The sequence below is a fragment of the Saimiri boliviensis genome, chromosome 8 (genome assembly GCF_048565385.1).
Source record: "Saimiri boliviensis isolate mSaiBol1 chromosome 8, mSaiBol1.pri, whole genome shotgun sequence".
Lineage (NCBI taxonomy): Eukaryota > Metazoa > Chordata > Mammalia > Primates > Cebidae > Saimiri > Saimiri boliviensis.
The window spans coordinates 23,030,354-23,057,250 of NC_133456.1; the positions used below are offsets into that span (position 1 = coordinate 23,030,354).

Sequence of the window (26,897 nt, forward strand, 5' to 3'; positions counted from 1 at the left end):
GGCAATGGAGTGAGACCTCATGTCCACAGAAATTTTTTAAGAATTAGCCAGGTGTGGGCCAGGCACAGTAGCTCACACCTGTAATCCCAGCACTTTAGGAGCCTGAGGTGGGAGGATGGCTTGAGCCCAGGAGTCTGAAACCAGCCTGGGCAACCTAGTGAGACCCCATCTCTACTAAAAATACAAAAATTAGCTGGGTGTGGTGGCATGTGCCTGTGGTCCCAGCTACGTGGGAGGATTGAGGTGGGAGGATTGAGGTTGAGGCAGAGGTTGCAGTGAGCCAAGATTGCACCACTGCACTCCGGCCTGGGCAGGAGAGCAAGACTCAGTCTCAAAACTAAAGGCCTGGCACGGTGGCTCACTCCTGTGATCCCAGCACTTTGGGATTAGAGACCCCGTCTCTACGAAAAAAAAAAAACAAACACAAAAATTAGCCAGGAGTAGTGGCTCACACCTGTAATCTCAGCTACTTGGGAGTCTGAGGCAGGAGAATCACTTGAACCTGGGAGGCGGACATTGCAGTGAACTGAGATTGAGCCATTGCACTCCAGCCTGGGTGACAGAATGAGATGTCCATGTCAAAAACAAAAGAACAAAAACAGGCTGGGTGCAGTGGCTCATGCCTGTAATTCCAGCACTTTGGGAGGCCAAGGCGGGCAGATGACCTAAGTTCAGGAGTTCGAGACCAGCCTGACCAACATGAAGAAATCCCGTCTCTAAAAATATATAATTAGCTGGGTGTGGTGGCACATACCGGTAATCCTAGTTAGGAGGCTGAGGCAGGAGAATCGATTTAACCTGGGAGTCAGAGGATGTGGTGGGCCGAGACAGTGTCATTGCACCATAGCCTGGGCAATGAGAGTGAAACCCCATCTCAAAAAAACAAAAAAAAAAAAACATTTTCCAAGTGAGAATTGGGGAAAACAACGGAAGGGATGCAGGACTCAGCCAGGCCCGCCAGGCCAGCGCAGCTCTCCCCCACCGCCTGATGCTTTTTCTTTCTTCTGCTTCCTGAACCCTCCCTCCCCAACCCCATTCCTTCCAACACCAGGTCCAAAGGTCTGGCTCTTGGATCCTACTCACCTTTGCCGGAAGCTGCTTCTGCCCACCTGGCCTGCCTTTGCCCCCTGGCTATGGGCCTCCAAGTGTGGGAGCTGCAATGCTGCCTGGCTCGTGCTGGAGAGACTACCCCTGCCTGTGCCAGGGTCTCACCATTCCCTCAGCGAGCAGCTGCTGGCCCACGCTGGCTCTAGGAGGGCTGTTGGCACACCAGTCCCCACTCTCAGGAGGCCACAGTTCAGAAGCAGAGATGACATAAAGAACACGGGCAGTGGGGTACCCTGGGACCCGGTGGGGGCATGAAGGAGGGGGCTGCTGCTTTCCCCAGGGCAGGAAAGGCTGCTGTTGAGGAAGGGCTGGAGCATTTTCAGCAGGTGCTGGATGGGGCAGGAAGTATGAACCCTGTCTTTGTATTTTTAGAGCCGACAGCAGGTCTGGCCCGAGCTAGCACTCACTGGATGTATTAATGGAGGAGGAAGAAGCTGGAGAGAGGAAGGAGAAGGAACTTGGTCAGGACTAAGAGGCTTTTCTTTGATTCCACAGCCCTCAGTTTTGGCATGTGGGGTGGTGCCACAGCATTTGGGATGAGGCCAGCCCCGGTCCCGCCTTTTAGGTGACAGAAGGCAGCTGAGGGTTCTGTGAAGGAAAGAGAAGAACACTTTTTAGAAAGTGCTTACTGCATCCAAGGTGGCTGCATCCATGTGGCTTTATTTCTAGCTAAAAGGTGAGGAAGCCAGATTCAGAAAGGCTAAGGCTGGGCCAGAGTCACTGGGACAGTAGGTGTTATGATAAGCACCTACTGTACAGTGGACTTCGGAGGCAGCTGAGACAGTGAGCAGCCAGCAGGCATGCCTGAGCATGGGTTCCAGACCCAGTGTCCACTGCACACCAGGCCATGGCAGAGGGGACCAAAGAGGAGGAGGCCTTGGGGCTGGGGAGGTGGGCCGGTCGTTCAGTCCCTGAGCCTTGCTGAGGACTCTCTCCAGCCTCCTCCTCCTCCTCTGTTAACAGCCAGCCCCATGAGGCTCTGTGTACGATGCTCCCAGTGCGGAAGCCTCTGTACTCCACACCCCTGATGGGCAGCTGGTAGCACTGTGCCCTGATGGGGTGTGTGGGTAGAGGGGAGGCACGGCTAAGGCCACAGGAACAGAGGAGCACTCAGAGCAAACCGTGGGAGCCTTCATCTTCCGGGGGCTGGGGAGAAGATGGAGAACGAGGCTTTTGCCACGAGCCCAGGCTCAGCAGACTGGAATCTGAGCTCTCTAGTCACAGGCTCCAGGACCTGGGAGCAGCTAAGCAGCCTCTGAGTGTTCATTTCCTGCTGCAGGATGCGATGATTACACCTGTCTTGCATGGTAGAGGCTCAGTGGGGTGGTGGTTCTTTGTTGCAGGATCCACGACATCTGCCATAACAGCACCACCCTCCAGGACGTGACGGTGAGAGACCTGCTGCCCTCCTCTGCTATGATCAAAGACTTGAGCCAAGAGTTTGGAATGCCCCTTTCGCAAGAAGAACTCACAGATGAGAAACTGTTCACCCTACCACCTCAGCCTGCCCCCAATCTTGAGGACTACAGTGGTCGGAAGTCCACCCTCACCTTAGAGATCCATGCCCACCAGGAGAAGTACCTGCAGTGGCGGAGTGCCATGCTGCTGAAGAACAAAGACAAAAAGCACAGCTTCCTCCAGGTGGGCAGCCCTCCTCTCTGACTCAGGGCCCCCAAACCCCACCTGGGCAGTCCAGGTGCTTGCTGAGAGGCACAAGGCATATTCCTGAGTGCGGCATCTGCCTCTGGTCCATGCCTGTGCTCCTGGCCTTGGGTTACCCAGCTGGCTGGGCAAGAAGTGCAGAACGTGGGGCTGAGCCACGTCAGAAACCTTCACTCCCAGTCCTAGGTAACCTTGGCCTTCCTGAAAGGTGAGAAGGAATGCTATTAGGTGTGTTACCTTTCCATGGCCCCAGAGTTCATTGTAGAGAACTGTAGCACGTATGTGTGTGCGTGCGCACGCGTGTGTAACATCTTGGTTAGGCTGCTCAGGACACAAGCGTCGTAAGACATCCAAGCAACATAGGATACAAACTAATCTGCATGACAGAGGGAGAATGGGAGGCGGAGAAGCTGGTGACGGGGCGGAAGGATGATGCTATGTGGCCTGAATGGACAAGAAGAATCTCCCTCACCCTCAACTAGAAAGACATGAAAACACAAACATCTGTGGGATGACTTGCGGGTGTCTGCCCACAGTCTGCGTGAAGGCCCTACCATCCCAATTCTCCAGTTTAAAAACAAAGTCTCCTAGAAGCTTGTAAGCTTTGCATGTGTGCATTCTTTATGAAAACCAACAAACAGACTTTTTTTCTTTTCTTTGTTTTGAGTCGGGGTCTCCATTGCCCCGGCTAGCATACAGTGACGATCATGGATCACAGCAGCCTCCAACTCCTGGGCTCAAGCAGTCCTCCAGCTTTGGCCTTCTGAGTAGGCAGGTGTGCGCCACCACACCTGGTTAATTTTTTTTAATTTTTTTTTTTTTTTTTTTTTAGAGATTGGGTCTTGCTTTGCTGCCCAGGCTGGTCTCCAGCTCCTAGGCTCAAGGGATTCTCCTGCCTCGGCCTCCCAAAGTGTTGGGATTACAGGTGTGAGTCACTGTGGCTGGCTGTTTTTTCCATTAGTGTGCAGCTTTTTAGCTTTTTCAAAAGACCCAGTTCTTGGATTTATCAATTCTGCTTTTTCTGTTTTTCTAATTCATTAACTTCAGCTTTTATTTTTATAATTTTTTTTTTTTTGAGACGAAGTTTCGCTCTTGTTACCCAGGCTGGAGTGCAGTGGCGCGATCTCGGCTCACCGCAACCTCCGCCTCCTGGGTTCAGGCAATTCTCCTGCCTCAGCCTCCTGAGCAGCTGGGATTACAGGCATGCACCACCATGCCCAGCTAATTTTTTTTGTATTTTTAGTAGAGACGGGGTTTCACCATGTTGACCAGGATGGTCTCAATCTCTTGACCTCGTCATCCACCCGCCTCAGCCTCCCAAAGTGCTGGGTTTACGGGCTTGAGCCACCACGCCCGGCCTATTTTTATAATATTTTAAAACTTACACCTTTCTCCCTTTTCCTATCTTCTCAAGTTGGCTATTTCATTCACTTTAATTTCTCGTTTTTTGTTTTTTGTTTTTTTTTTTGAGACGGAGTTTCGCTCTTGTTACCCAGGCTGGAGTGCAATGGCGCGATCTCGGCTCACCACAACCTCCGCCTCCTGGGCTCAGGCAATTCTCCTGCCTCAGCCTCCTAAGTAGCTGGGATTACAGGCACGCGCTGCCATGCCCAGCTAATTTTTTTGCATTTTTAGTAGAGACGAGGTTTCACCATGTTGACCAGGATGGTCTCGATCTCTCGACCTCGTGATCCACCCACCTTGGCCTCCCAAAATGCCGGGATTACAGGCTTGAGCCACCGCGCCCGGCAATTTCTCGTTTAATAAATTTATATATTATAGCACTTTGGGAGGCTGAGGTGGGTAAGCTGCTTACGCTTAGGAGTTTGAGAACAGCCTGGGCAACATGGTGAAACTGTCTTTACAAAAATTAGCTGGGCATGGTGGCACACACCTGTAGTCCCAGCTACTCAGGAGGCTGAGGCTTGAGCCTGGGAAGCACAGGTTGCAGTGAGCCGAGATCATGCCACGGCATTCCCTGGATGGCAGAGTGAGACCCTGTCTCAGTGTGGGGCACAGCAGCTCATGCCTCTAATCCCAGCACTTCGGGAGGCTGAGGCAGGCAGATCCTTGAGGCTAGTAGTTTAAAAGCAGCCTGGCTGGCCGGGCGCGGTGGCTCAAGCCTGTAATCCCAGCACTTTGGGAGGCTGAGGCGGGTGGATCACAAGGTCAAGAGATCGAGACCATCCTGGTCAACATGGTGAAACCCCGTCTCTACTAAAAATACAAAAAAATTAGCTGGGCATGGTGGTGCGTGCCTGTAATCCCAGCTACTCAGGAGGCTGAGGCAGGAGAATTGCCTGAACCCAGGAGGCGGAGGTTGTGGTGAGCCGAGATCACGCCATTGCACTCGAGCCTGGGTAACAAGAGCGAAACTCCGTCTCAAAAAAAAAAAAAAAAAAAAAAAAAAAGGCAGCCTGGCCAACATGGCAAAACTCCCATCTGTACAAAAAATAGAAAAATTAGATGGGTGTGGTGGCGTGCACCTGTAATCCCAGCTACTCAGGAGGCTGAAGCAGGAGAATCACTTGAACCCAGGAGGTGGAGATTCCAGTGAGCCAAGATCGTGCCACTGTACTTCAGCACTCAGAGTGACCGAGTGAGACCATATCTCAAAAAAAAAAAAAGTCAATGTTGAAAGTATTTACAGTCTTCCTTATCCTACCTCACAATGAATTTAGATATGTACAAGAATATATATTCATTTCATGGGTTAATACAATTTTGTTAATACCACTTAACAAGGAAGCATTTTAAATTTATTTTTATTTTTGAGGCAGTATTTTTGCCAGGCTGGAGTGTAGTGGTGTGATCTCGGCTCACTGTAGTATCTGCCTCCCAGGCTCAATTATCCAGCCTCAGCCTTCCAAGCAGCTGGGATTACAGGCACACACCACCATGCCTGGCTAATTTTTGTATTTTTAGTAGATACGGAGTTTCACCATGTTGCCCAGGCTGGTCTAGAACTCCTGACCTCAAGTAGTCCACCTACCTCAGCCTCCCAAAGAGCTAGAATTACAGGTGTGAACCACCACACCCAGCCACAAGGAAGAGTTTTTAAAGATTTTGCAATAATATGGACAATTTTATAATATGTAGTATACAATTTATTTACTAGCCCCATCTCTTGTAAATTTGCTGAAATCACTTGTAAATTTTTTTTTTATAAATCACATTCCTATTATCTTAAATATGGCTACTTTAAAATGGCTTTAAATTAGCTGGGCATGGTGGCTCGTGCCTGTAATCCCAGCTACTCAGGAGGCTGAGGCAGGAGAATTGCTTGAACCCAGGAGGCGGAGGTTGCGGTGAGCCAAGATTGCGCCATTGCACTCCAGCCTGGGTAACAAGAGCAAAACTCAGTCTCAAAAAAAAAAAAAAAAGGCTTTAAATTTCCTATGTATACTATAATAATTGAAACCCAACCATAATTTTTCACATTTTTATAACTTTATTGAGATATAATTTACATACCATAAAATTCATCCATTGTAAGTATATATAAATCAATAGTTTTTAGTAAATTTAGTTACAATACCATCATCACGCCGGGCGTGGTGGCTCAAGCCTGTAATCCCAGCACTTTGGGAGGCTGAGACGGGTGGATCACGAGGTCGAGAGATCGAGACCAGCCTGGTCAACATGGTGAAACCCCGTCTCTACTAAAAATACAAAAAACTAGCTGGGCGTGGTGGCGCGTGCCTGTAATCCCAGCTACTCAGGAGGCTGAGGCAGGAGAATTGCCTGAGCCCAGGAGGCGGAGGTTGCGGTGAGCCGAGATCGCGCCATTGCACTCCAGCCTGGGTAACAAGAGCGAAACTCCGTCTCAAAAAAAAAAAAAAAAAAAAAACACAAAACAATACCATCATCACAATCCAGTTTTAGAACATTTCCATTCCCACAAAAAGTATTATCATGCTAGTTTATACTCAATCTCTGCTCCATTCTTAGTCCCACATAACCACTGATATGCTTTCTGTCTCTGTAGATTTGCCTTGTCTCAATATTTCAGGTAAGTGGAACCATATAATTACATAAACTTTTGTGTCTGGCTTCTTTCACTGGGCATAAAGTTCCATGTTCATCCATGTTCCTAAATATATCAGCATTGCGTTCCTTTTTTATTGCTGAAGAGTATTCTATTAAATTGATATACCACATTTATTCATTCACCACTTTTTGGAATTACTATTATTTCTTGCTTGGGGCTATGATAACTATTGCTCCTATGAACATTTGCATACAAATCATTATGTGAAAATATGTTTTCATTTCTCTTGGGTAGAACTTAGGAGTAAAATTGCTGGGTCATATTGGTAAGTTTATATTTATGATTTTAAGAAATTACATTGTGGGGCAGGTATGGTGGCTCACACCTATAATCCCAGCACTTTGGGAGGCTGAGGCAGGTGGATCACCTGAGGTCAGGAGTTCAAGACCAGCCTAACCAACATGGTGAAACCCCGTCTCCACAAAAAAGAAAAGAAAGAAATTACTTTGTGACCTGGCACAGTGGCTCACACCTGTAATCCCAGCACTTTGGGAGGCTGAGGTGGGCAGTTCTTGAGGTTAGGAGTTTGCGACCATCCTGGCTAACATGGTGAAACCCCATCTCTGCTAAAAATACCAAAAAAAAATTAACCAGGTGTGGTGGCACATGCCTATAGTCCCACCTATTTGGAAGGTTGAGGCAGGAGAATCACTTGAACCCAAGAGGCAAAGATTGCAGTGAGCCAAGATCATACCATTGCACTCCAGCCTGGGCAATAGAGCGAGACTCCATCTTAAAAAAAAAAAAAAGTACATTGTAAGAAAAGCAGTTTTTAACAGTGTAGTTGCGCAATCTTACATCCCTACCAGCAATGCAGGAGGGTTCCAGTTTCTCCACATTCATAAACACTGCTTGCCAGTCCTTTTGATTATAGCCATTCTAGTGTGTGATGATATCTTATGATTTTAATTTGCATTGTATAATGACAGATGATGTTATATAACTTTTAATGTGCTTATTAGGAATTCATAAAGCTTCTTTGGTATAATATATATTCATATCTTTTTGAAATAATTTCTTTTTTTAAATTGAGACAGGGTCTTACTGTGTTACCCAGGCTGGTCTTGAGCTCCTTGGGTGCCAGCAATCCTCCCACCTTGGCTTCCTGAAGTGCTAGGATTACAGTCATGAGCCACCAGGCTTGGCCCTCTGTGTGTATGATTTATCCGTTTTAAAATCAAGTTGTCTTTTTATTGTTGAGTTGTTATATATTCTGGATACAAGTACTTAATGAGAAATATGATTTGCAAATATTTTGTTTTTTTTTTTTTTTTTTTTTGAGACGGAGTTTCGCTCTTGTTACCCAGGCTGGAGTGCAATGGCGCGATCTCAGCCCACCACAACCTCCGCCGCCTCCTGGGTTCAGGCAATTCTCCTGCCTCAGCCTCCTGAGTAGCTGGGATTACAGGCACACGCCACCATGCCCAGCTAATTTTTTGTATTTTTAGTAGAGACGGGGTTCCACCAAGTTGACCAGGATGGTCTCGATTTCTTGACCTCGTGATCCACCTGCCTCAGCCTCCCAAAGTGCTGGGATTAACAGGCTTGAGCCACCGCGCCCGGCAATTTGCAAATATTTTCTCCGTATATGTGGCTTGTCTTTTTTTTCTTACTGGTGTAAGAAAAGGCTTTTGAAGTATAAAAGTTTTTTTTTTTTTCTGAGACAGAGTTTTGCTCTTGTTTCCCAGGCTGGAGTACAATGGCGCGATCTCGGCTCACCGCAACCTCCGCCTCCTGGGTTCAGGCAATTCTCCTGCCTCAGCCTCCTGAGTAGCTGGGATTACAGGCACGTGCCACCATACCCAGCTAATTTTTTGTATTTTTAGTAGAGACGGGGTTTCACCATGTTGACCAGGACGGTCTCGATCTCTTGACCTCGTGATCCACCCGCCTCAGCCTCCCAAAGTGCTGGGATTACAGGCTTGAGCCACCGCGCCCGGCCAAAAGTTCTTAATTTTGATAAATTACAATTTGTTCTTTCATCAATCATGCTTTTTGTGTTATAGCTAAGGACTCTACCTAAAGTTACAAAGAGCATTTCATATCCTTTTTCTTACTCTTAGCTCTCACATTTATATCTGTGAACCATTTTTTTGAAGTCCAGTGTAAGGGTCTAAATTAATCTTTTTGCATATGGATATCCAGTTGTCCTCACATCATTTCTTGCAAAGACTAGCTGTTCCCCCGTTGAACTGACTTAGCAGCTTTATCAAGAATTGACCATGAATGTAAGAGTTTGCATCTGTGTTCTAAACTATGTTCCATTAACTTACATCCCTCTCCATGTGCCAGTACCACATGGTCTTGATGACTTGTAGTTAATTGGGTTGTGTATGTCCTTTAACTTTGTTCTTTTTCAAAGGTGCTTTGACTACTTTGGGGCCTTTGCATTTCCACATATATTTTATGATCAGCTTGCCAATTCCTGTAACAAATTCTGTAGGAATTTCATAGGGACTTTATTGAATCTATAGATCGATTTGGAAAAAACTGCCAACTTAACAGTTTTGGGGTTGCCAATTTATGAACATGGAATGTCTCTGTTATTTAGGTCTTCGGTTTTCCTCAGCAATTTCTGTAGTTCTCAGTGTACAAGTCTTGCACTTGTTTTGTGAAATTAATGTTGTTATTAATTGAATTACTGTTTGTATTGTTTCCATAATATAGAAATAGAAATCATTTTTTATACATTGATCTTGCATCCTACAACCTTTTGAACTGGATCATGTCATCTGTGAAGCAAAGTCATTTTCCCTTCCAATCTGGATATTCTTCCTTCCTCCTTTTCCTTCTGCCTGGGCTGCCACAATCTGGGAGATGGAAACAACAGAAAATTATTTCCTTACTATTCTGGAGGCTGGAACGTCCAAGATTAAGAGTCTGGCAAGGTGGGTTGTTTTTTTTTTTTTTTTTTTTTTTTTTTTTTTTTTTTTTTTTTTTTTTTTTTTTTTTTGAGACGGAGTTTCGCTTTTGCTGCCCAGGCTGGAGTGCAATGGCGCGATCTCGGCTCACCGCAACCTCGGCCTCCTGGGTTCAGGCAATTCTCCTGCCTCAGCCACCTAAGTAGCTGGGATTACAGGCATGCGCCACCACGCCCAGCTAGTTTTTTTTTGTATTTTTAATAGAGACGGGGTTTCACCATGTTGACCAGAATGGTCTCGATCTCTTGACCTCGTGATCCACCCGCCTCGGCCTCCCAAAGTGCTGGGATTACAGGCTTGAGCCACCGCGCCCGGCCTGCAAGGTGGGTTTTATTCTGAGGTTTTATTTCTCTTGGCTTGTAGGTGGCCACCATCTTGCAGTGTGCTCATGTGATCACTTTGTTGTGTGTGAATGGAGAGAGTGAGCTCTGTCGTCTTGTCTTACAAGGCCACTCATCCTATCAGATCCGGGTCCCACCTTTATGACCTCATTTAACTGTAATTACTTCCCTACTCCAAATAGAGCCATGCTGGGGTTAGAGCTTCAATAGAGGAATTTGAGGAGAAGACATTCAGTCCATAACACTTCCTTTCCTTCCTCACTTCTTCCTTTCTTTGTCTTGCCCTCTTTTTCCCTGTGCATTGTCTAGAATGTCCGGTATAAAGTGCAGTGTTGCAGAGGAGTGGTGAGAGCAGACATGCTTGCCTTGCTTGTTACCTTGGGGAGCAAGTATTTAGTCTTTTATCATTAAGTTGGACATTAACTGGAGATTTTTGAGAGATGTCCTTTATCAGGTTAAGGAAGTTCCCGTCTAGTCTTAATTTGTTGAGAGTTCATTATGAATAGGTATTGGATATTTGTTAAATGCTTTTTCCACATTATATATGCATCTATTTTCACAATATATGCATTTTTTTGTTAAATTGTGAAAATAGATGCATTTTTTTAAAATGCATATATGGTGAAATATGTATATAAATATATTGTGAAATATATGCATTTCTGTTAAATGCAAATATTGTGATCATGCAGTTTTTGTCCATTAATATGGTACACAACCTTATTTCATGTTTACATGTTAAACTAGCCTTGGGTTCCTGGGCTAAATCTCACTTCTTCATGTATAATCATGTATATGTGGCTAGATTTGGTTTCATGTTTGCTGCTCAAGTGAGGTATACTGGTATTACATTCAGGTTTTTTTTTTTTTTTTTTTTTTTGAGATGGAGTTTCGCTCTTGTTACCCAGGCTGGAGTGCAATGGCGCAATCTCGGCTCACCACAACCTCCGCCTCCTGGGTTCAGGCAATTCTCCCGTCTCAGCCTCCTGAGTAGCTGGGATTACAGGCACGCGCCACCATGCCCAGCCAATTTTTTGTATTTTTAGTAGAGACGGGGTTTCATCATGTTGACCAGGATGGTCTCGACCTCTTGACCTCGTGATCCACCCGCCTCGGCCTCCCAAAGTGCTGGGATTACAGGCTTGAGCCACTGTGCCCAGCCTGTTGTTGTTTTTGAGATGGAATCTTGCTCTTTCACCCAGGCTGGAGTGCAGTGGCATAATATTGGCTCACTGCATTCTCTGCCTCCCAGGTTCAAGTGATTTTCCCTGCCTAAGCCTCCTGAGTGGCTGGGACTACAAGTGTGTACCACCACGCCTGGCTAATGTTTAGTAGAGACAGGTTTTCACCATGTTGGCCAGGCTGATCTCAAACTCCTGACCTCAGGTGATTGAGGCAGGTGACTCACCTACCTCAGCCTCCCAAAGTGCTGGGATTACAGGCATAAGCCACCACACCCAGCTACATTCAGGCTTTAATGTCTCTCTGAATAATGTTAAGCATCTTTCACACATGAATAGCTATTTGGGTATCTCCTTAGTAAAGCGCTTGTTCAAATATATATTTTTTTCTCCATTTAAAATAAACCTAGGGCCAGGCGTGCTGGCTCCAGGTTTTTGTTGTTGTTGTTTACAAAACAAAAAAACAAAAACAAAAAACCTAGTTGTATTATTGTTATTATTGAGACAGAATCTTGCTCTGCTGCCCAGACTGGAGTGCAGTGGTGAAATCTTGGTTCACTACAAACTCTTCCTCCTGGGTTGAAGTGATTCTCTTGCTTCTAGTTTAGAACAGCCTCCTGAGTAGCTGGAATCATAGGCATGAGCCACTGTGCCCAGCCTAAACCTAGTTGTATTTTTCTAATTGACAGTGTTTTACTGTTATTCAAATGTGAGTTAGATTTGTATCTTTTCCCAATCTGTGATTTGTCTTTTCATTGTTTCAATGTTGAGGAGTGTTTGCAAGTACCAATTAATTTTTCTGTGGTTAGAATTTTTGGGTGTTTTTCCTGGGTTGGAATTCTGGCGTGGCAGTTATTAACACTTGGAAGATGTCATTCCATTGTCCTGACTTCCACTGTTTCTTCTAGTCAGCTGCCAGCCAGTCTTGTTCTTTTGAAGATACTTTGGCTGTCTCTGGCTGTTTATTTTTGTGTTTTCCTTTTCTTTGGTTTTCGGCAGTTATACTGTGATGTTCCCAAGCGTGTTTTTCTTTGTATTTAACCTGCCATGGGTTTCTAGAATTTCTTGAATCTGTGGCTTGATTTTTAAGTTTTAAAAGTTCTGGGACAGCTGGGCGCGGTGGCTCAAGCCTGTAATCCCAGCACTTTGGGAGGCCGAGGCGGGTGGATCACAAGGTTGAGAGATCGAGACCATCCTGGTCAACATGGTGAAACCCTGTCTCTACTAAAAATACAAAAAATTAGCTGGGCATGGTGGCACGTGCCTGTAATCCCAGCTACTCAGGAGGTTGAGGCAGGAGAATTGCCTGAACCCAGGAGGCGGAGGTTGTGGTGAGCCGAGATCGCGCCATTGCACTCCAGCCTGGGTAACAAGAGTGAAACTCCATCTCAAAAAAAATAAAATAAAATAAATAAATAAATAAATAAAAGTTCTGGGACAATATTTCTCTTCAGATATTACTTATATTCATCTTTTCTCCCTCTCCTTCTGGGAGTCCAATGTTAGATATTTTCACCATGATCTGCATCTGATATTACGTATGTGTCTCGTACTTTTTATTTTCGTCTTTTTTTTTTCTCCTTTCTGTCCTTCAATCCGGTTATTTTCAACCAATCTATCTTCTGATGCAAGGGCCCCCAACCCCCAGGCTGTGGAGCAGTAGCAGGTTTGAGGCCTGAGTGGCACAGCAAGAGGTGAGTGGTGAGCGAGTAAGCATTACCAGCTGAGCTCTGCCTCCTATCAGATCAGCAGTGGCATTAGATTCTCATAGGAGTGTGAACACTATTGTGAGTTGCACATGCAAGGGTTCTACATGCATGTTCCTTGTGAGACTCTAACCAGTGCCTGACGATCTGAGGTGGAACAGTTTCATCTCCAAACCATGCCTGTACAACCCTCTCCCACTGGCCGTGGAAAAACTGTCTTCCACGAAACCAGTCCCTGGGGCCAAAAAGGCTGGAGACTGCTGTTCTAAATCATTAATCTTATCCCCTGCTGTGTCCACGCTGCAAGTAAACCCATCCACTGGACTTTAATGATGATTTCTTCAATTCTATGATTTCCTTTTACTTTTTCTATAGGTTCCAGGTGTCTGGTGAAATTCTCATTTTCCTTTATTTTTATTAATCATAATTATTTTAATGTTTTGTTTTGAGACCGAGTCTCACTCTGCCACCCAGGCGGGAGTGTAGTAGCACTCACTGTCTCCACTCACTGCAACCCCTGCCTCCTGAGTACAAGCAATTCTCCCTGCCTCAGCCTCCTGAGTAGCTGGGATTACAGGAACTGGCCGCCACACCTGGCTAATTTTTGTATATTTATTAGAAATGGGGTTTTGCCATGTTGGTCAGGCTGATCGCAAACTCCTGACCTCAAGTGATTCGCCAACCTCAGCCTCCCAAGTGCTAGAATTACAGGTGTGAGCCACTATGTCCAGACTATTTTAATGTTCTTGTCTAATAATTCCAATATCTGAATTGCCTGGGATCTGTTTCTATTCTCATTTCTCTTGGTTTCCATCTTTTCATCCTGTTTCCTGGCATGTCTGTTATTTTTTGTTAAATGGAAAAGCCTGTATTGAAAACTGGAGAGACTCTCTTGATGTCTTACCCCAAAGAGGATATAGCAGGAGACAGAGTACAGATAAATCTCCTTAATCAGTCAGGCTTACCCTTACTCCTAAAGCACAGACTTTCTGAATTCTAAACTGGAAGCCTAGAGGCACTAGGGCCCTTCCTCCTTGGCACAATTTCCTGTTTTGAAATCCAATTTTGTTTCCCTAGAAATGCAACCTTTTCCTTAAAATACCTCCTTAGCCTCTGAACTTCTTAGCTGCGTTTTCTGCTTATGTTCTTCTTTCTCCTTATTCATGTGCAACTTAGTAGTAAATCCCTTGAGAGACAACTGCAAAAAGAAAATGGAACCACCATTATTTCCCTTTTCTCCAGATTCTTGGCCTCTCAAATCCTGGCTGCCCTGATTGCTCTCCAGTGATGTGAGACAGATGTCTATTTCTCCTTGTAATCCTGTCAGTTAATATATTTTGAGACTATATTGCTAGGTGCATATATATTTACAAGTTATACCTTTTTGTTGTCCTCAATATACAATATCCTTTTGCCCCTTTTGATAGATTTTTAACTTGAATTATTTTAGCAGATATTAAAAATGCCACACAGCTTTTTTTTTTTTTTTTTGTCTTTGTTTTCTGGTGCCCTTTTGCCTAGCGTATATGCTATCTCCCTTTAGTTTTCAAACCTTTCTCTTTGTGTTGAAAGTTTTGTACATAGTATATTGTTAGCTTTAAAAAAAAGTCCAAGCTGGGTGCAGTGGCTCATGCCTGTAATCTCAGCACTTTGAGAGGCCAAGGCAAGTGGATCACTTGAGGTCAGGTGTTCAAGACCAGCCTGAACCAGGTGAAACCCCATCTCTACTTAAAATACAAAATTAGCCAGGCATAGTGGTACACACCTGTAATCCCAACTACCTGGGGAGGCTAAGGCAGAATTGCTTCAACCCAGGAGGTGGAGGTTGTTGTGAGCCAGATTGTGCCATTGTACTCCAGCCTGGGCAGTAAGAGTGAAACTGTTTAAAAAATAAAAATCTGAGATTCTTTAATTGGCAAGCTTAACACATTTACTGTAATTACTGTTAGATTAGGCATTTTTGCCACCTAATCTACTTTTAAACCCTCCCTTCCTGTGTTCTTTGGATAGATCAATTCCCCCCCTCCCCCCCCCGCCCCGCCCCGCCCCGTGGACTTAAGTATACACCCTGAAGACCATATTGTTAGGCATTCCTACTGAATTGTATTTTTTGTTTTTTTTTTGTTTTGTTTTTTTTTTTTTTTTGAGACGGAGTTTTGCCCTTGTTACCCAGGCTGGAGTGCAATGGCACGATCTCGGCTCACCGCAACCTCCGCCTCCTGGGTTCAGGCAATTCTCCTGCCTCAGCCTCCTGAGTAGCTGGGATTACAGGCATGCACCACCATGCCCAGCTGATTTTTAGTATTTTTAGTAGAGACGGGATTTCACCATGTTGACCAGGATGGTCTCAATCTCTTGACCTCGTGATCCACCCGCCTCGGCCTCCCAAAGTGCTGGGATTACAGGCTTGAGCCACCGCGCCCAGCCTCCTACTGAATTGTTAAACAGATAATTTATATTTCCTTTATAAGACAAATAGTACATTTATATCCTTCTTAGCTCACACTCCACCATCCCTTTTATAGTCTCTAGAATTTCAATTCCAGGCTTTGAAACTTTACTTTTTCCTAGTCCTTTTAAGACAACTTTACTAGGATATTGGACATTACTTGCTAACCTTGAATCCACCTCAATGTTCCTCCTCCATTTTGAATTTTCTCCTGTTTTTTTTTTTGGCGGGGGACAGTGGCAGGGGGTGGGGGGGTGCGGGGGAGATGGAGTCTCACTCTGTTACCCAGGCTGGAGTAGAGTGGCATGATCTCGGCTCATTGTAACCTCCACCTCCTGGGTTCAAGGGATCCTTTTGCCTCAGCTTCCCAAGTGGCTGGGACTACACGTGTGCACCACCATGCCCAGTTAATTTTTGTATTTTTTTAGTAGAGGCAGAGTTTCACTGTATGTTGGCCAGGCTGGTCTCAAACTCCTGACCTCAAGTGATCTGCCTGCCTCAACTTCCCAAAGTACTGGGATTACAGGTGTGAGCCCCACGTGTTTGTTTTTTTTTTTTTTTTTTTTTTTTTTTTTTTTTGAGACGGAGTTTCACTCTTGTTACCCAGGCTGGAGTGCAATGGCGTGATCTCAGCTCACTGCAACCTCCGCCTCCTGGGTTCAGGCAATTCTCCTGCCTCAGCCTCCTGAGTAGCTGGGATTACAAGCACGCGCCACCATGCCCAAATAATGTTTTGTATTTTTAGTAGAGACGGAGTTTCACCGTGTTGACCAGGATGGTCTCGATCTCTTGACCTTGTGATCCACCCGCCTCGGCCTCCCAAAGTGCTGGGATTACAGGCTTGAGCCACTGCACCCGGCTACCCCAAGAGTTTTTAAAGGAGCATTTTGTGTAAATCATAAGGCCTTGTAAACCTAAGCATATGCCCTCACAACTAGGCAGTTTGCCTGGGTATCAAATTTTAGGTTGACGATAGTTTATCTTGTTGTTGTGGATCTGACTGCAAGTGACACTTTTTTCTTTACTGGTGGCCTGCACTTTTCCTCTGGAAGTTTTGAGTTTATCTTAGTTTGTTTTCTTAAATCCCACTAATAGCATATCCAGGCTTGGAAGTTTTGTCTTTTCTGACATTATTCTTTCAAATTTTCTTCAAATGTTCTTTCTTTTCCCCTTTTGGGACTTCTGTTATTTGGATGTTATTTGCATCCTCTATAGTCAGTTTCTAATTTTATCTTTTTATACAGGACTGCTTTCTGAAAGCGTATCTCAAGTGGATCTTTCAGTTCATTCGTTTCCCAACACCATCACTTCTGCGGTATCTCATTCTTGTCTTCTGTTTCAACTATTTTCATACTCAACTTTTCTTTAGTCTTTGGCTTCATATTGCTATCTTCATTCTTATTGTAATTTCTTACATTAAATTCTTAGCCCATGTTTTCCAATAATTTAGCTTCAGTTCAGTCTGTGGCCTTCACACACACACACACACACATTCTCTCAATCCTAAATCCTAGGATTTAGAAGCAAGGAACCTCTAGGAATGGCAGACTGAAAAACTCAGATCTAATACCCCAACTAAGTACTACTAGAGAAACTGGACCCATCATGAAATACTGAAGTACCATGTGGGCCATGACAGGATTCTTGCTCTACATGGCATCCCTAGTATAATCTTCTCAAAGGTGCTCCAGAGTCTGAGTTTTGTCCCCATCCAATGACCCTAGACCTGTCTTTGCCTTGTATCCCTGTTGCCTGGACAGTCTGTTCTTTGATGTATGGTGCATTGCAGACTTTGTTCTCCCCCTCATTATTTTGCATTCTTGTGCAGACATTCCTCAGAGATTCAAGTCAAGCCACTGTAGTTGAGCTAAGGCCACCACCTTGCGCTAAAAAATGTTATAAAGGTAAGATGGTACTTTGCTGAAGGTTACTATGAACTGTGCATATGAAACACTGCACAGTGCCCATCAATTTAGTGGCAACTTTTCCCAGTTCTCCCTTGCTTTGGGTCCTAGGCACCGTGCCCCCAGCCTTCGGTGTTGCCTTTTATCTCCTTCCACATTTCTATTTTCTTTAACAAAGGAAGCCAACGACCATCTCATTTTCTGTCTGACCAGGGAAGAGTTCTCATTTCCAAACTGGGCCTGCTGAAGAGAATGAGGGTCATACTCCTCAGGCACACTTGACAGTGGGCCCGTCAAGGATGGCGGTCCTTGCTGCTTTAGATTGTAATATCCCCTGTCCACACGATGAAAGCCTTTCCTACTTCTGACCATGTGAGCCATAAATTGTCTTTATCAGCAGCTGGTTGGGAGATGAGTGGCCAGATGATGTGTGTTCCAGTTACAGTGCCCTCGGGTCAGTCTGTTGGTCATCTGAATTCTTTTGGGTAGTGGAGGTTGGACTGGTTGGCCCCTTGGCCTGGTTCTGTAATGTAATAGCAGTATTGAAGAATCAATCAATACCTGCACCTCGGCTACGTCCCAGAGATCATCTCAGTGCATATGAGCTGGTGGTTGGGGGTGAGGATGATCTAGTGTGGGTAGTGACTGGTATCTCTTTCTTCAGAAAAATATCACAGAAGCCTACCAGGTCAGCAAGAAGCCTCCAAAGTCCATGGCAAAGGTGATTAAGATTGCAGCCCCTGCAGACAAGACCATCTACAACTATAGTATTCAGACCCTGAATTCTACAGATCTTGCCAAAAAGGAGCTGTATAAAGAGATGGCCAAGGTGAGTGAGAGACCTAGACAGATGATGGCAGTTGGCAAATCCAGTGAATTCTTTCCTCTGACCATGACTGCCTGGAGGTCAGCGTGGGATCTCAGGTCTACAGATGAAAGCCAATCAGCAGGGGAAGCAGACAAGGCTCAGATATTGAGAGGTGTTCTATTCCACACTAAATGTGAATCCTCCACACCTGAGGGTAAGCCCAAGATCCTCAGTGTAAGCTCAGATGTACATGAAGAACAACTGTACTGTCCTTCCTTCTGGGGAACACTTTATGATTGCTGCTTATGAAGGCAGCTGCCACACAGAAGGGAAAGCCATGGCTTAGGCTTCTAGCACACATTAACTTTAGGAAACTGCTTCTCCCATCAAAGGGAACAATGAAATGACCTTACAGGGATGCTGCACAGTTCAGATTCTCTCAATGCACTATTTATGTTGTCAGGACCTATGATTATGCCCCCAGCTGTTTCTCATTCCTACTTGGAAACTCAGGATTGCTATCAGCCCATCTACCCAGGTCTGTCTGCCCCCATTTCTAGGAGCCAAGAAAGAGATTCACGTACTCACAGAATTACCTCTCAGCCATGGTGGAGCCCCTGGACTTGAAGGAAGAGGAAAAGCAAGCCCAGAAGAAATCCCGCCAGGCCTGGCTGACAGCCAGGGGATTCCAAGTGACAGGTCTTCAAGGCGACACTGAAAGCAGCTTTCAGCATCTCAAACTGCCGCACATCAAAGAGCTGAATGAGGTCAGAAGGGAGGAGCAGGGCTTCAGGCGGGGTGTCCATAGGGACCTTTCTCCTCCTGATTTACTTAATTCTCCAATTTAGGAGTGGAAGGAAAACTCCATGTTTGCTAACGTACTGGAGCCTGTGTTGGATCGAGACAGGTGGAGCTGGGACAGGCGCCACGTGGACTTTGATCTGTACAAGAAGCCACCACCTTTCCTCGAGCTGCCCCCTTCGCCTGCACCGAAGTCTGTTAACAGGTAACAGGCAAAGCTTTGCCAGGCTGGGCCTCCCGATGCTGTGGGCAGGCAGGAGCTGTGCCATTCTGCATCTTCAGCGGTATCTACTTTGTTCACACTATCAACCAAACTTTCTATGCTAAAAAATCAAGATGCAGAATGGGTCTGATAGAAGAGATTGAAAGCTGGGCTGGAACTCAGACCAGGATTCTAGTCCCAGGTGTGACATCTGTGTGACTTCAGGTAAATCCCTGCATGCCCTGGGCCTGGTTTCTTGGCTATAAAGTGGGGAATTTGGAAGACGGGTCTAAAGGCTTCCTGAGCTTCAACACTGTTACCAATGACTGAACTTTAGGTAACCAGCCAAGAGCTGGGGGGGATCCAGCCAAGAGCTGGAGAGGCTCTGGGCTTCACTGGGACCTTCCAGCTGCAAAGATGCTGCCAGTTCTCTCTGGGGGCGGGAAGGCAGACAGGAAACACAGGTCTTACTACACTAGTACCTGCAAGGCCTCTTCCTCTTTATCCTTGTTTATGAAAATTGACCTCAGGATCATCTCGAGGTTGACAGAGAACTTGCTGGTTAACAGAGCCAGAACCTTTGTTGAGGGAGAGAGACATGAGCCTATCTAGCAACAAGGTCTGTCAGAGAAACCTCTCCCAAAAAACTAGGTGAGCACAATGGCTTACTCTCTTCCCCTGACTCCTTAAGGCCAGGTGATCACAGCTCCATGGAAGAGCTAAACAAGTTTGCTGAAAAATCACTTGTTCCATTTGCCTAGACTTGGCTCCCTCCCTCCCCAATAGGCCCTGGACCTCCCAGGGTTGCCTGAAGAGACCCTGCTCTTGTGGGCATGTCCCACGTCCACAGTTACTGCTGTGGCTCTCAAGGAGGCTCCAGCTAGGAGAGCTGTCTACCCTAGAACACAAGGCTTTTCCTTGGCAAGAATGCCTCCTAGTGAGCTCCACTGCCAGCCTTCCCAGCAAAAGTCTCCTGGGCATTTCACTGGTGAAATCATTTAAGAAACACATGCTGGGGCCTCCTCTTCCCACAACATGTTTAAGAATAGCTAGCAACTACAGATGAGAGGGAGAGGCTTGAACTGGTTGCTAGGCCTTTTCAACCCCAGATGGATGAATGGAGAACTTACTGCTGACAGAGGCCTTACATGCCACCAGCCTAGAGTGAAGCCCCCTTCCAGAGGGCTGCCCAGAAGGGGGTTGGGGTCCGAAAGCCCCTTCCCAAACTTCCCCTCTGCAAAGAAACTCCAAGCAGCCTTCTGTTCAGAGGTGTGGATGCTTCATTTTGTGCAAACTTCTTGTCATCATTAACAAAACAGATCTCCAGGTTTCACTGAGGTTATTTACAAGATCACAGTATTTATAAACTTTCCCATTTTAAAAACTAGTTACCAAACCCCTGGCAGAATGCTCAGGCCAGCTCCAGTCAGCCAGCTCTCCAACTTCCCAATCTCCTCCTCGCCTATTTCCAGCATCACAGCAAATTAGGAATATACTTGGAAGAAAAAGAGCTAGCTGCCTCCTCTGTGCTCAAGGGAATGTCCACCATAGGTATTTTAGAGCTCCAGATCACCCAAGGACCACACGAAAGCTTGAAGTCTGCCACAGTGAGCATGCCTGGGACCTGGCATATCTCACAAGTACCAGCATTAACGGAGGCCGGAGAAATGCAAAGGCCTGCTGGGGCAGCCTGGAGATACCACTCATCCTCTCGAGAGTGGAGGCTAGTTCTTGGGGTGGGGTGGGGGGGAGGAATCCCTAGGTGGGAACATCAGCTAAGGCAGCCTCCTCATCTCCTGAGAATAAAGACTAAAGGCTCATAACCACAAGGCACTGCGGCCTGTACCGTGTGCCTGCTCCTTAGCATTCTGGGCCCTCCTTGCAGGGTGAGGACTAAGTGGACCTGAAGCCATCACCAAAGGGTGAGAAGTTCTCAGGGTCCTGTTGTCACCCACTGAAGGCTGGTTCTGAGGAACAGTGTGATGATTACAGCAAAGACTAAGAGTACACAGATTGCGACATTTTATATTCTTTGTTAAATGGTTCCTGGTATGTGTTTTAAGTGACTCTGCTTCTAGTTTAAATGAATGAACCAGATGCAGCTTTCAAGCTGTTTCCTAGAGAATGTGTGGTTGAGCAGAAATGGCTATTTCCACCTGATGCAGGTCCCCACCTGCCTCGCCCTGGAGGCAGCAGCACAAGCCCAGTTTCCACTGTGGTGTTTCCTCAATGACCAGAATACCTGCCAATTCCAGAGGTAAGCAATTCCATTCTTTCTCTCTGGCTCAGTTCAGAGGCTGATGGTCCTGTTAGCACTGCACGCAGGTTGAAACCTGAAAGAGGCTCCCCCAGGCCAGGAGACAACCCTTCAGGTGCAGACTGGGAATAAATGGCTCAACCTGTGATAAGCCCAAGTTCTCCACCTTCTGGAAAAGTAGTGACAGTCATCCAGCAACCGGCCACAGCTAGGGGCAAGCGGTGGCAGGGTACACTATTCCCTGCCTCAGTGTGTCCTGTCCAGAGGGTGGGCACAGATATAGGTTCGTTTCTCCAGGATCTGCTGGGACATTTTCTTAATCTGCTCATCTAGGTTTTCTGGAGCATCTGGGAGGAAAAAGGAGACATGGTGGGTGATTTTCTGCATTGTGGTAAGACAAACATGGCTGAAGTGGGGGCATTTTCCCACAAAGCCCACCCACCATGAAGCAGCCCTAAGGGTGATCCCCCTCCTCCAAACCCCTAGCAAGTGATTCGGGGCTGCAGGGAGAGAAAGCGGGTAGAGCTTCATTCTCAGTTACAAAGGGCTCATCTCTAATCCCCAGATCTCATGGGGTGGAGCTGCTGCTTGTTCTGTAAATGCCCCATCTGTGATTCCAACCCACTGGAGGAGAAACCATTTGAGCACTCTATAGTGCATAACCCATCAGCACTGGGTAGGGGGGTGCCTGGGCCACCCCCCACAAGCCACGACCTGCAAAAAGCATATGCCACTTAGTGAGTGCCACACTGCTAGCACCTACCCCCACTACTTGGCAATAGGTCTGGGCTCTACAAGGACATTGACCCAGAGCTTCGGGCTAACATGACTGTGAGGGTCAGAAGTGGACTGAGCTGGGCATTCCCAGATATGGTCAAGTGGCTATAGAAGAGAAAGAGCACTGCAGACAAGACTGGGGAGCACGAGCAAAGTTCTCTTTTCTCTCAGGCTGAGTCCTCTGCAAGTCGCTGCAAAGTCACTAGATGGAGTGCAGTGGGTAAAAGGGCAGATAAAATGCTGTCTCCCAAACCTCCAATCTTAAAACCAGGTGCTCCTCACTTTGTAAGCCTTCCCGGGGCAGCTTCAAGAATACAGTCAGGGTTGGGCACGGGGGCTCACACCTGTAATCCCAGCATTTTGGGAGGCCAAGGTGGGTGGATCACCTGAGGTCAAGAGTTTGAGACCAGCCTGGCCAACATGGTGAAACCCCATCTCTACTAAATATACAAAAATTATCCAAGCATGGTGGTATATGCCTGTGATCCCAGCTCCTCTGAAGGCTGAGGCAGAACTGCTTGAACCTGGGTTGTAGTGAGCAGAGGTTGTACCACTACACTCCAGTCTGAGTGACAAAATGAGACTCTTATCTCCATCTCCAAAAAAAAAAAAAAAAAAAACCAGCCAGGCATCAGGCAGCATGCTGGGCAGATGCCAGGGGCCCTGCACAAGGGGCTCTGCACTTGCTTGATCTGAAACTGCCTTTGTGAATGGAGCAGCTTCGTACCTACAGTGCCTGGCAGGCACTGCTACAGCTAAGCCAGGCCTACCCAGGCCCTCACTCAAGGCAAAGGTCTGGGAGTAGCCAGCAGGCTCTGGGAGCTTGACAGGGTCCAGAAACAGCTCACTATCAACAGGGGCCCAGAAGTGGGCCCTTGCTTTCCTCCCCCGAGACATGCTACTCACACTTGTCCAGCTGACAGAGGCTGGAGAGATTCTGGAAGTAAGCTTCCACGCAGAAGGTGTTGGCCAAGAGAACCTGCCAGAACCGAGGACAGAAAAGATGTGCTCAAATCCCTGTAATCTGACCTCTGAGCTTCAAAAACCCAGCCTGTCAGCCAAACTGGGTAGCATGGGAGGGGTCAAAGGGCTTGACTCAGGAGCCACCCCTGACCCAAACTCTTTTCCCAAAAGCAAGAGACTCAACATCTCTGAGCCTGTTTCTTCTCAGAGGCAGACATCACAATCCTGGTTATCTGCAGGCTGCTCTGGAAAGTGGAGGCAGAGAGCCTGGTACACGGTGGATCCTCGGACTGCACCTGCCTCCCTCCAGCAGAGCGGGCAATGTGCAGGGTCTGCCCCTCGTTGTGGGTGGGGACACTGGATCAGGAAACCCCATCACTTACCTGCATCTTCTCTCAGGCAGGAAGAAGAAAGGGAACAGCTCCATCTCCTAAGCTGCACAGACCCTGCCACTACATAGCGAACCTGCACAGCCCCTCCCACAGTCTCCCCATGCAGGGCCCCCTTACCCGCCCACCCCCTCCCCAACAATCAACTTCAATAAAGTGCAGCAGGACAGAGGCCAGCAACCAGGCCCTGTGTGAGGCTTGGCAGTGCTCACCTCATGGTCGTGGTTACGGAGCCCGATGCGGATGGAGCGGCTAGCCCTCGACAGCACAGCCGTCATGCCATACAGGTTGATGAGAATGTTGGCCACCCGCTTCAGCACCAGCTGCTCCTCCCCGATGGTCTGGGATCACAGAGGCTCTGAGTGAAGACTCACTACCTAAACCAGCCCCCGACATGGTCCCTCCCAGGGCCGCATCTTTGCCTGTCTTTGTCTTAGTCTCCTGTGTTCCTTGAGAAAGTGGAGCCAATAATGCCTTTCCCTTCAGGTTTCGGGAGAACGGTTCCCAGCCACCTTCTGTTTTCCCTTCTCTTCGGTCTCTAGATTCAGGGAGGGGGTTAAAGCACGACCAGGTCCCAGAAACTTGGCTAAAACCAGCAGCCAGTGCCTACTGTGCTACTGTCACCTTCAGCAGTAAGAGACCCACCAATCAGATCCCCAGATTCAGGCGCCAGGTAGGGCTGCCCTCCTGATTCTAGGGAGCCTGTCTTTACCTGGAGGGTACACAGAAAAAAACAGCAGAAAACTCACCCAGCGAGGGTGCCCTCTGAGTAGCTGAGTGGGCCCCACGACAGGCTGATAAAGCCAGCCTGACCTCAGCCACCCCATCCCTCCAGGGTGATCAAGATTTCTGTTCTAGGCCTGGGAGGGCCTGGTTACCTTGCCAAAGCGGAGCAGCAGCGTCTCCACAGTCCGGCCGAAATAGTAGGTATTCTCCTCTAACTTGTTGGCACCCTCCTATTAGCCAAGACAGGACTCAGTTCAGCACCTCATCCCTATCATGCCCTGTCCTGTCCCACAGCTCAGGTACCAGGCCCTATCTGGGGGAGGCAATCCAAGGTGCCATGGACTAGCTGGTGCTCCCAAACTTCCCCTGGAGGAGCCTAGACCACCCCCACAGTGAGATCTTTTCTGCCATGACGATTCTGGCAGGAGGGCATCCAAGTAGGGGGTATGCCTGCTGGGCCCACTCACCTCAAGACTGGGGTGTATGACTCCAAGTTTGCCTGTCAGCTCCATGTCCACCTTTCTGCCCGTCAAGTCCCAAAGCCTCCGGCCAACAGTCTCCATGACTGTGCTCACAGTGGCCCGTTTAAGCTCACTGCAGAAAGTCCATGGTCCCGTAACTGGAGGCCTTGCTGCTAGCTCTCATTGTCCAGCAACATGGCCTCCCTGGCCTGGGTATGCCGGGCCCCTGGCTACAGGCTGAACCCTCCCCGCTCCATCACCTTCGGGAGAGCAGCCAGTCTCCTCAGGAGAGCCACACGTATTCACCCCATGAGGGGTGGAGTCACAGCCAGCTTCCCAGCACCTGTCTCCCATGAGGGAGACAAAATTCTACTAGCAACCTGTATTTGGCCTCCAGCAGCGATTTTGGATTGCTGTGCCCCTGGGATGGGGATGGAGGGGAGCAGGAGGGAGGTCTGGCACCTTTAAGGGGATACCTCTCATTCTTCAGGTTCTGAAAAACCAGTTGCCTCCAGTGTGAGGGACCAGAGCAGGGATGTGGTGTGGCCATAAGCGCAGGGCAGCAAGGGCTTCCCTGGGGAGCAAGCCCCACCTGCCCACCAGCACAGGGGAAGGTCTCCTCTGCAAGGCTGTGCCGCGTCCCTCACTCCCCCATGCCCCCACTCCAGGCCGAGGCAGCCGTTTCCTCCTGCAGCCCTGGACTGTCCCCTGCTGGGCAGGTGTAGGACCCAAGGAGCACACAGTGACAATGGGACCTACTGGATCCTGGCGGTTATGATGCGGCCAGCATACTGCAGACCCGTCAGGGCGATGTACATCCGGAGAATCTCGTTGGTTCCCTGTGGCCAGCAGTATAGAGGTCAAAGGCTGTCCCCTCCCCTCCGCCAGGCAGCCGTGGTAGTGCCACGTGCTGGGTAGGCCCAGTCACTGCCTGCTTGCCCATGCCACAGAAGCCACTGCTCCTGAAGCAGCTGGGAGCAGGGCTCTGACCAGGACTCAGGGAGCATACCAGATGGCCATGAGCTACCACTGGGACCCCCCCCCTCCATGACCAGCCTCACATGTGTCATATTTCTCCAAGTCTCCAGCTCCTCTTTAAAATGCAAACTAGCGTCCCTGGCTGGTGAGGGGTGCCTGGGGCTCAGCCAGTGCCAGACAGACACTGCTGGCTCCAGGTGGAGGCCAGATTCCTCACAGAGGCCACAAATTGCTGAACGGGAGTGGCATCTAGAAGCTCCTCAGTGCCAGGTATCATCACCCAGAGGGCTACATGCTCCCCACTCCCCCCACCTGTGATTCTGATCAGAGAGGCTGGTAGGCTTCTGCTCGCTCTGCACAATGGTGCTGTGTGTCAGGTACAGGAGCCTGACCCAGGCCACACAGCCAGCACCTGGGACTGAGGACTGTCTCCTGCAACCAGGCTGATACCACGGATAGCGGGACTCCCTACAGGAAACGGGGAGGACCGTGGAGGCCTCCCGGCACACCAAGCACACTCCAGACAGGAGCTCCCGCCCCACAGCACGAGTCCTGTGTTTTTCCAAGGCCTTGAGGGCTTCTTGAACCCTGCTGACCACCCCAAACCCAGAGAAGCCCAACCCTCCCAGGCTCAAGGAAGGGCCGAGACCACTCCAGTGCCCTCAGGCTGGCCCTTGCCCTGTCTGTCCACTAAAACAGGGGAGACGGCTGGAACCCAATGGGGAGGCTGGGAACAAAAGCAGCCAAGGAGGCCTCCCACTGGACAGGCCAGGCCCAGGAGACAAGACTACATTCCCAGAGGCTGACAACGCCCCTCATTACCAGACCTGCTGCTCAGGCCCAAACCCTCTCCCTGTCTCAGGCTGCCTCCCCTGTACGCACCACCATATCCCACCCACCCTGCTGTGTTCTCTTAGGTCTAGCCCCTCCCTCCCAGCAGGAGAGCCCCTGGCCTCTGGCCTCATCCCTGCAACTCATTCTCCACATGAGCCCCTGGGGAGATTTCCCACAACACAGATACAACCAAATAATGCCCTGCTTAAAGACATTTTATGGCTTCCAAATTTCTCTGCTGTCAATCAAGGTCTTCTACAGTCTGGCTGCTTTTCTAGCCTTCCCATGCACCTTCTGGAACACCCTCAAATGCACTGCCTGGCATAGCACACCTAGCAGGACTGACTGCTGCTTCCAGAAAGTCCTTCTCTTTTTTTTT

The 26,897-nt window shown here is 48.0% G+C and overlaps 2 protein-coding genes and 1 long non-coding RNA gene across 7 annotated transcripts in view; 2 read left to right on the top strand and 1 right to left on the bottom strand.

The window, feature by feature from the left end:
• CFAP92 (cilia and flagella associated protein 92 (putative)) overlaps positions 1-20,317 on the top strand; it is a 67,608-nt gene extending 47,291 nt beyond the window's left edge. For 2 of the 4 annotated variants that reach the window (XM_010336887.3, XM_074404160.1), the window contains 4 exons: positions 2,451-2,748; positions 17,987-18,151; positions 18,691-18,897; positions 18,979-20,317. In XM_010336887.3, coding sequence (XP_010335189.3) covers positions 2,451-2,748; positions 17,987-18,151; positions 18,691-18,897; positions 18,979-19,140 — 832 coding nt within the window. In that variant the 3' untranslated portion in view covers positions 19,141-20,317. Of the gene's footprint in view, positions 1-1,051; positions 1,535-2,450; positions 2,749-9,487; positions 9,774-17,986; positions 18,152-18,690; positions 18,898-18,978 lie in introns of those variants that run through there. The other 2 variants (XM_074404161.1, XM_074404162.1) reach the window with 2 other exon arrangements.
• On the top strand, positions 5,188-7,261 carry LOC141585341 (uncharacterized). The gene is made up of 2 exons (XR_012518751.1): positions 5,188-6,323; positions 6,649-7,261. It is a non-coding gene; the product is annotated as an uncharacterized LOC141585341 (long non-coding RNA).
• A 73-nt stretch (positions 20,318-20,390) lies between the features above and the next one.
• ACAD9 (acyl-CoA dehydrogenase family member 9) overlaps positions 20,391-26,897 on the bottom strand; it is a 31,085-nt gene continuing 24,578 nt past the window's right edge. For both annotated transcript variants that reach the window (XM_003926142.4, XM_074404163.1), the window contains 6 exons: positions 25,466-25,545; positions 24,713-24,839; positions 24,398-24,475; positions 23,732-23,860; positions 23,074-23,146; positions 20,391-21,737 (listed from right to left, as the gene is read on the bottom strand). In XM_003926142.4, coding sequence (XP_003926191.1) covers positions 21,637-21,737; positions 23,074-23,146; positions 23,732-23,860; positions 24,398-24,475; positions 24,713-24,839; positions 25,466-25,545 — 588 coding nt within the window. In that variant the 3' untranslated portion in view covers positions 20,391-21,636. The remainder of the gene's footprint in view (positions 21,738-23,073; positions 23,147-23,731; positions 23,861-24,397; positions 24,476-24,712; positions 24,840-25,465; positions 25,546-26,897) is intronic.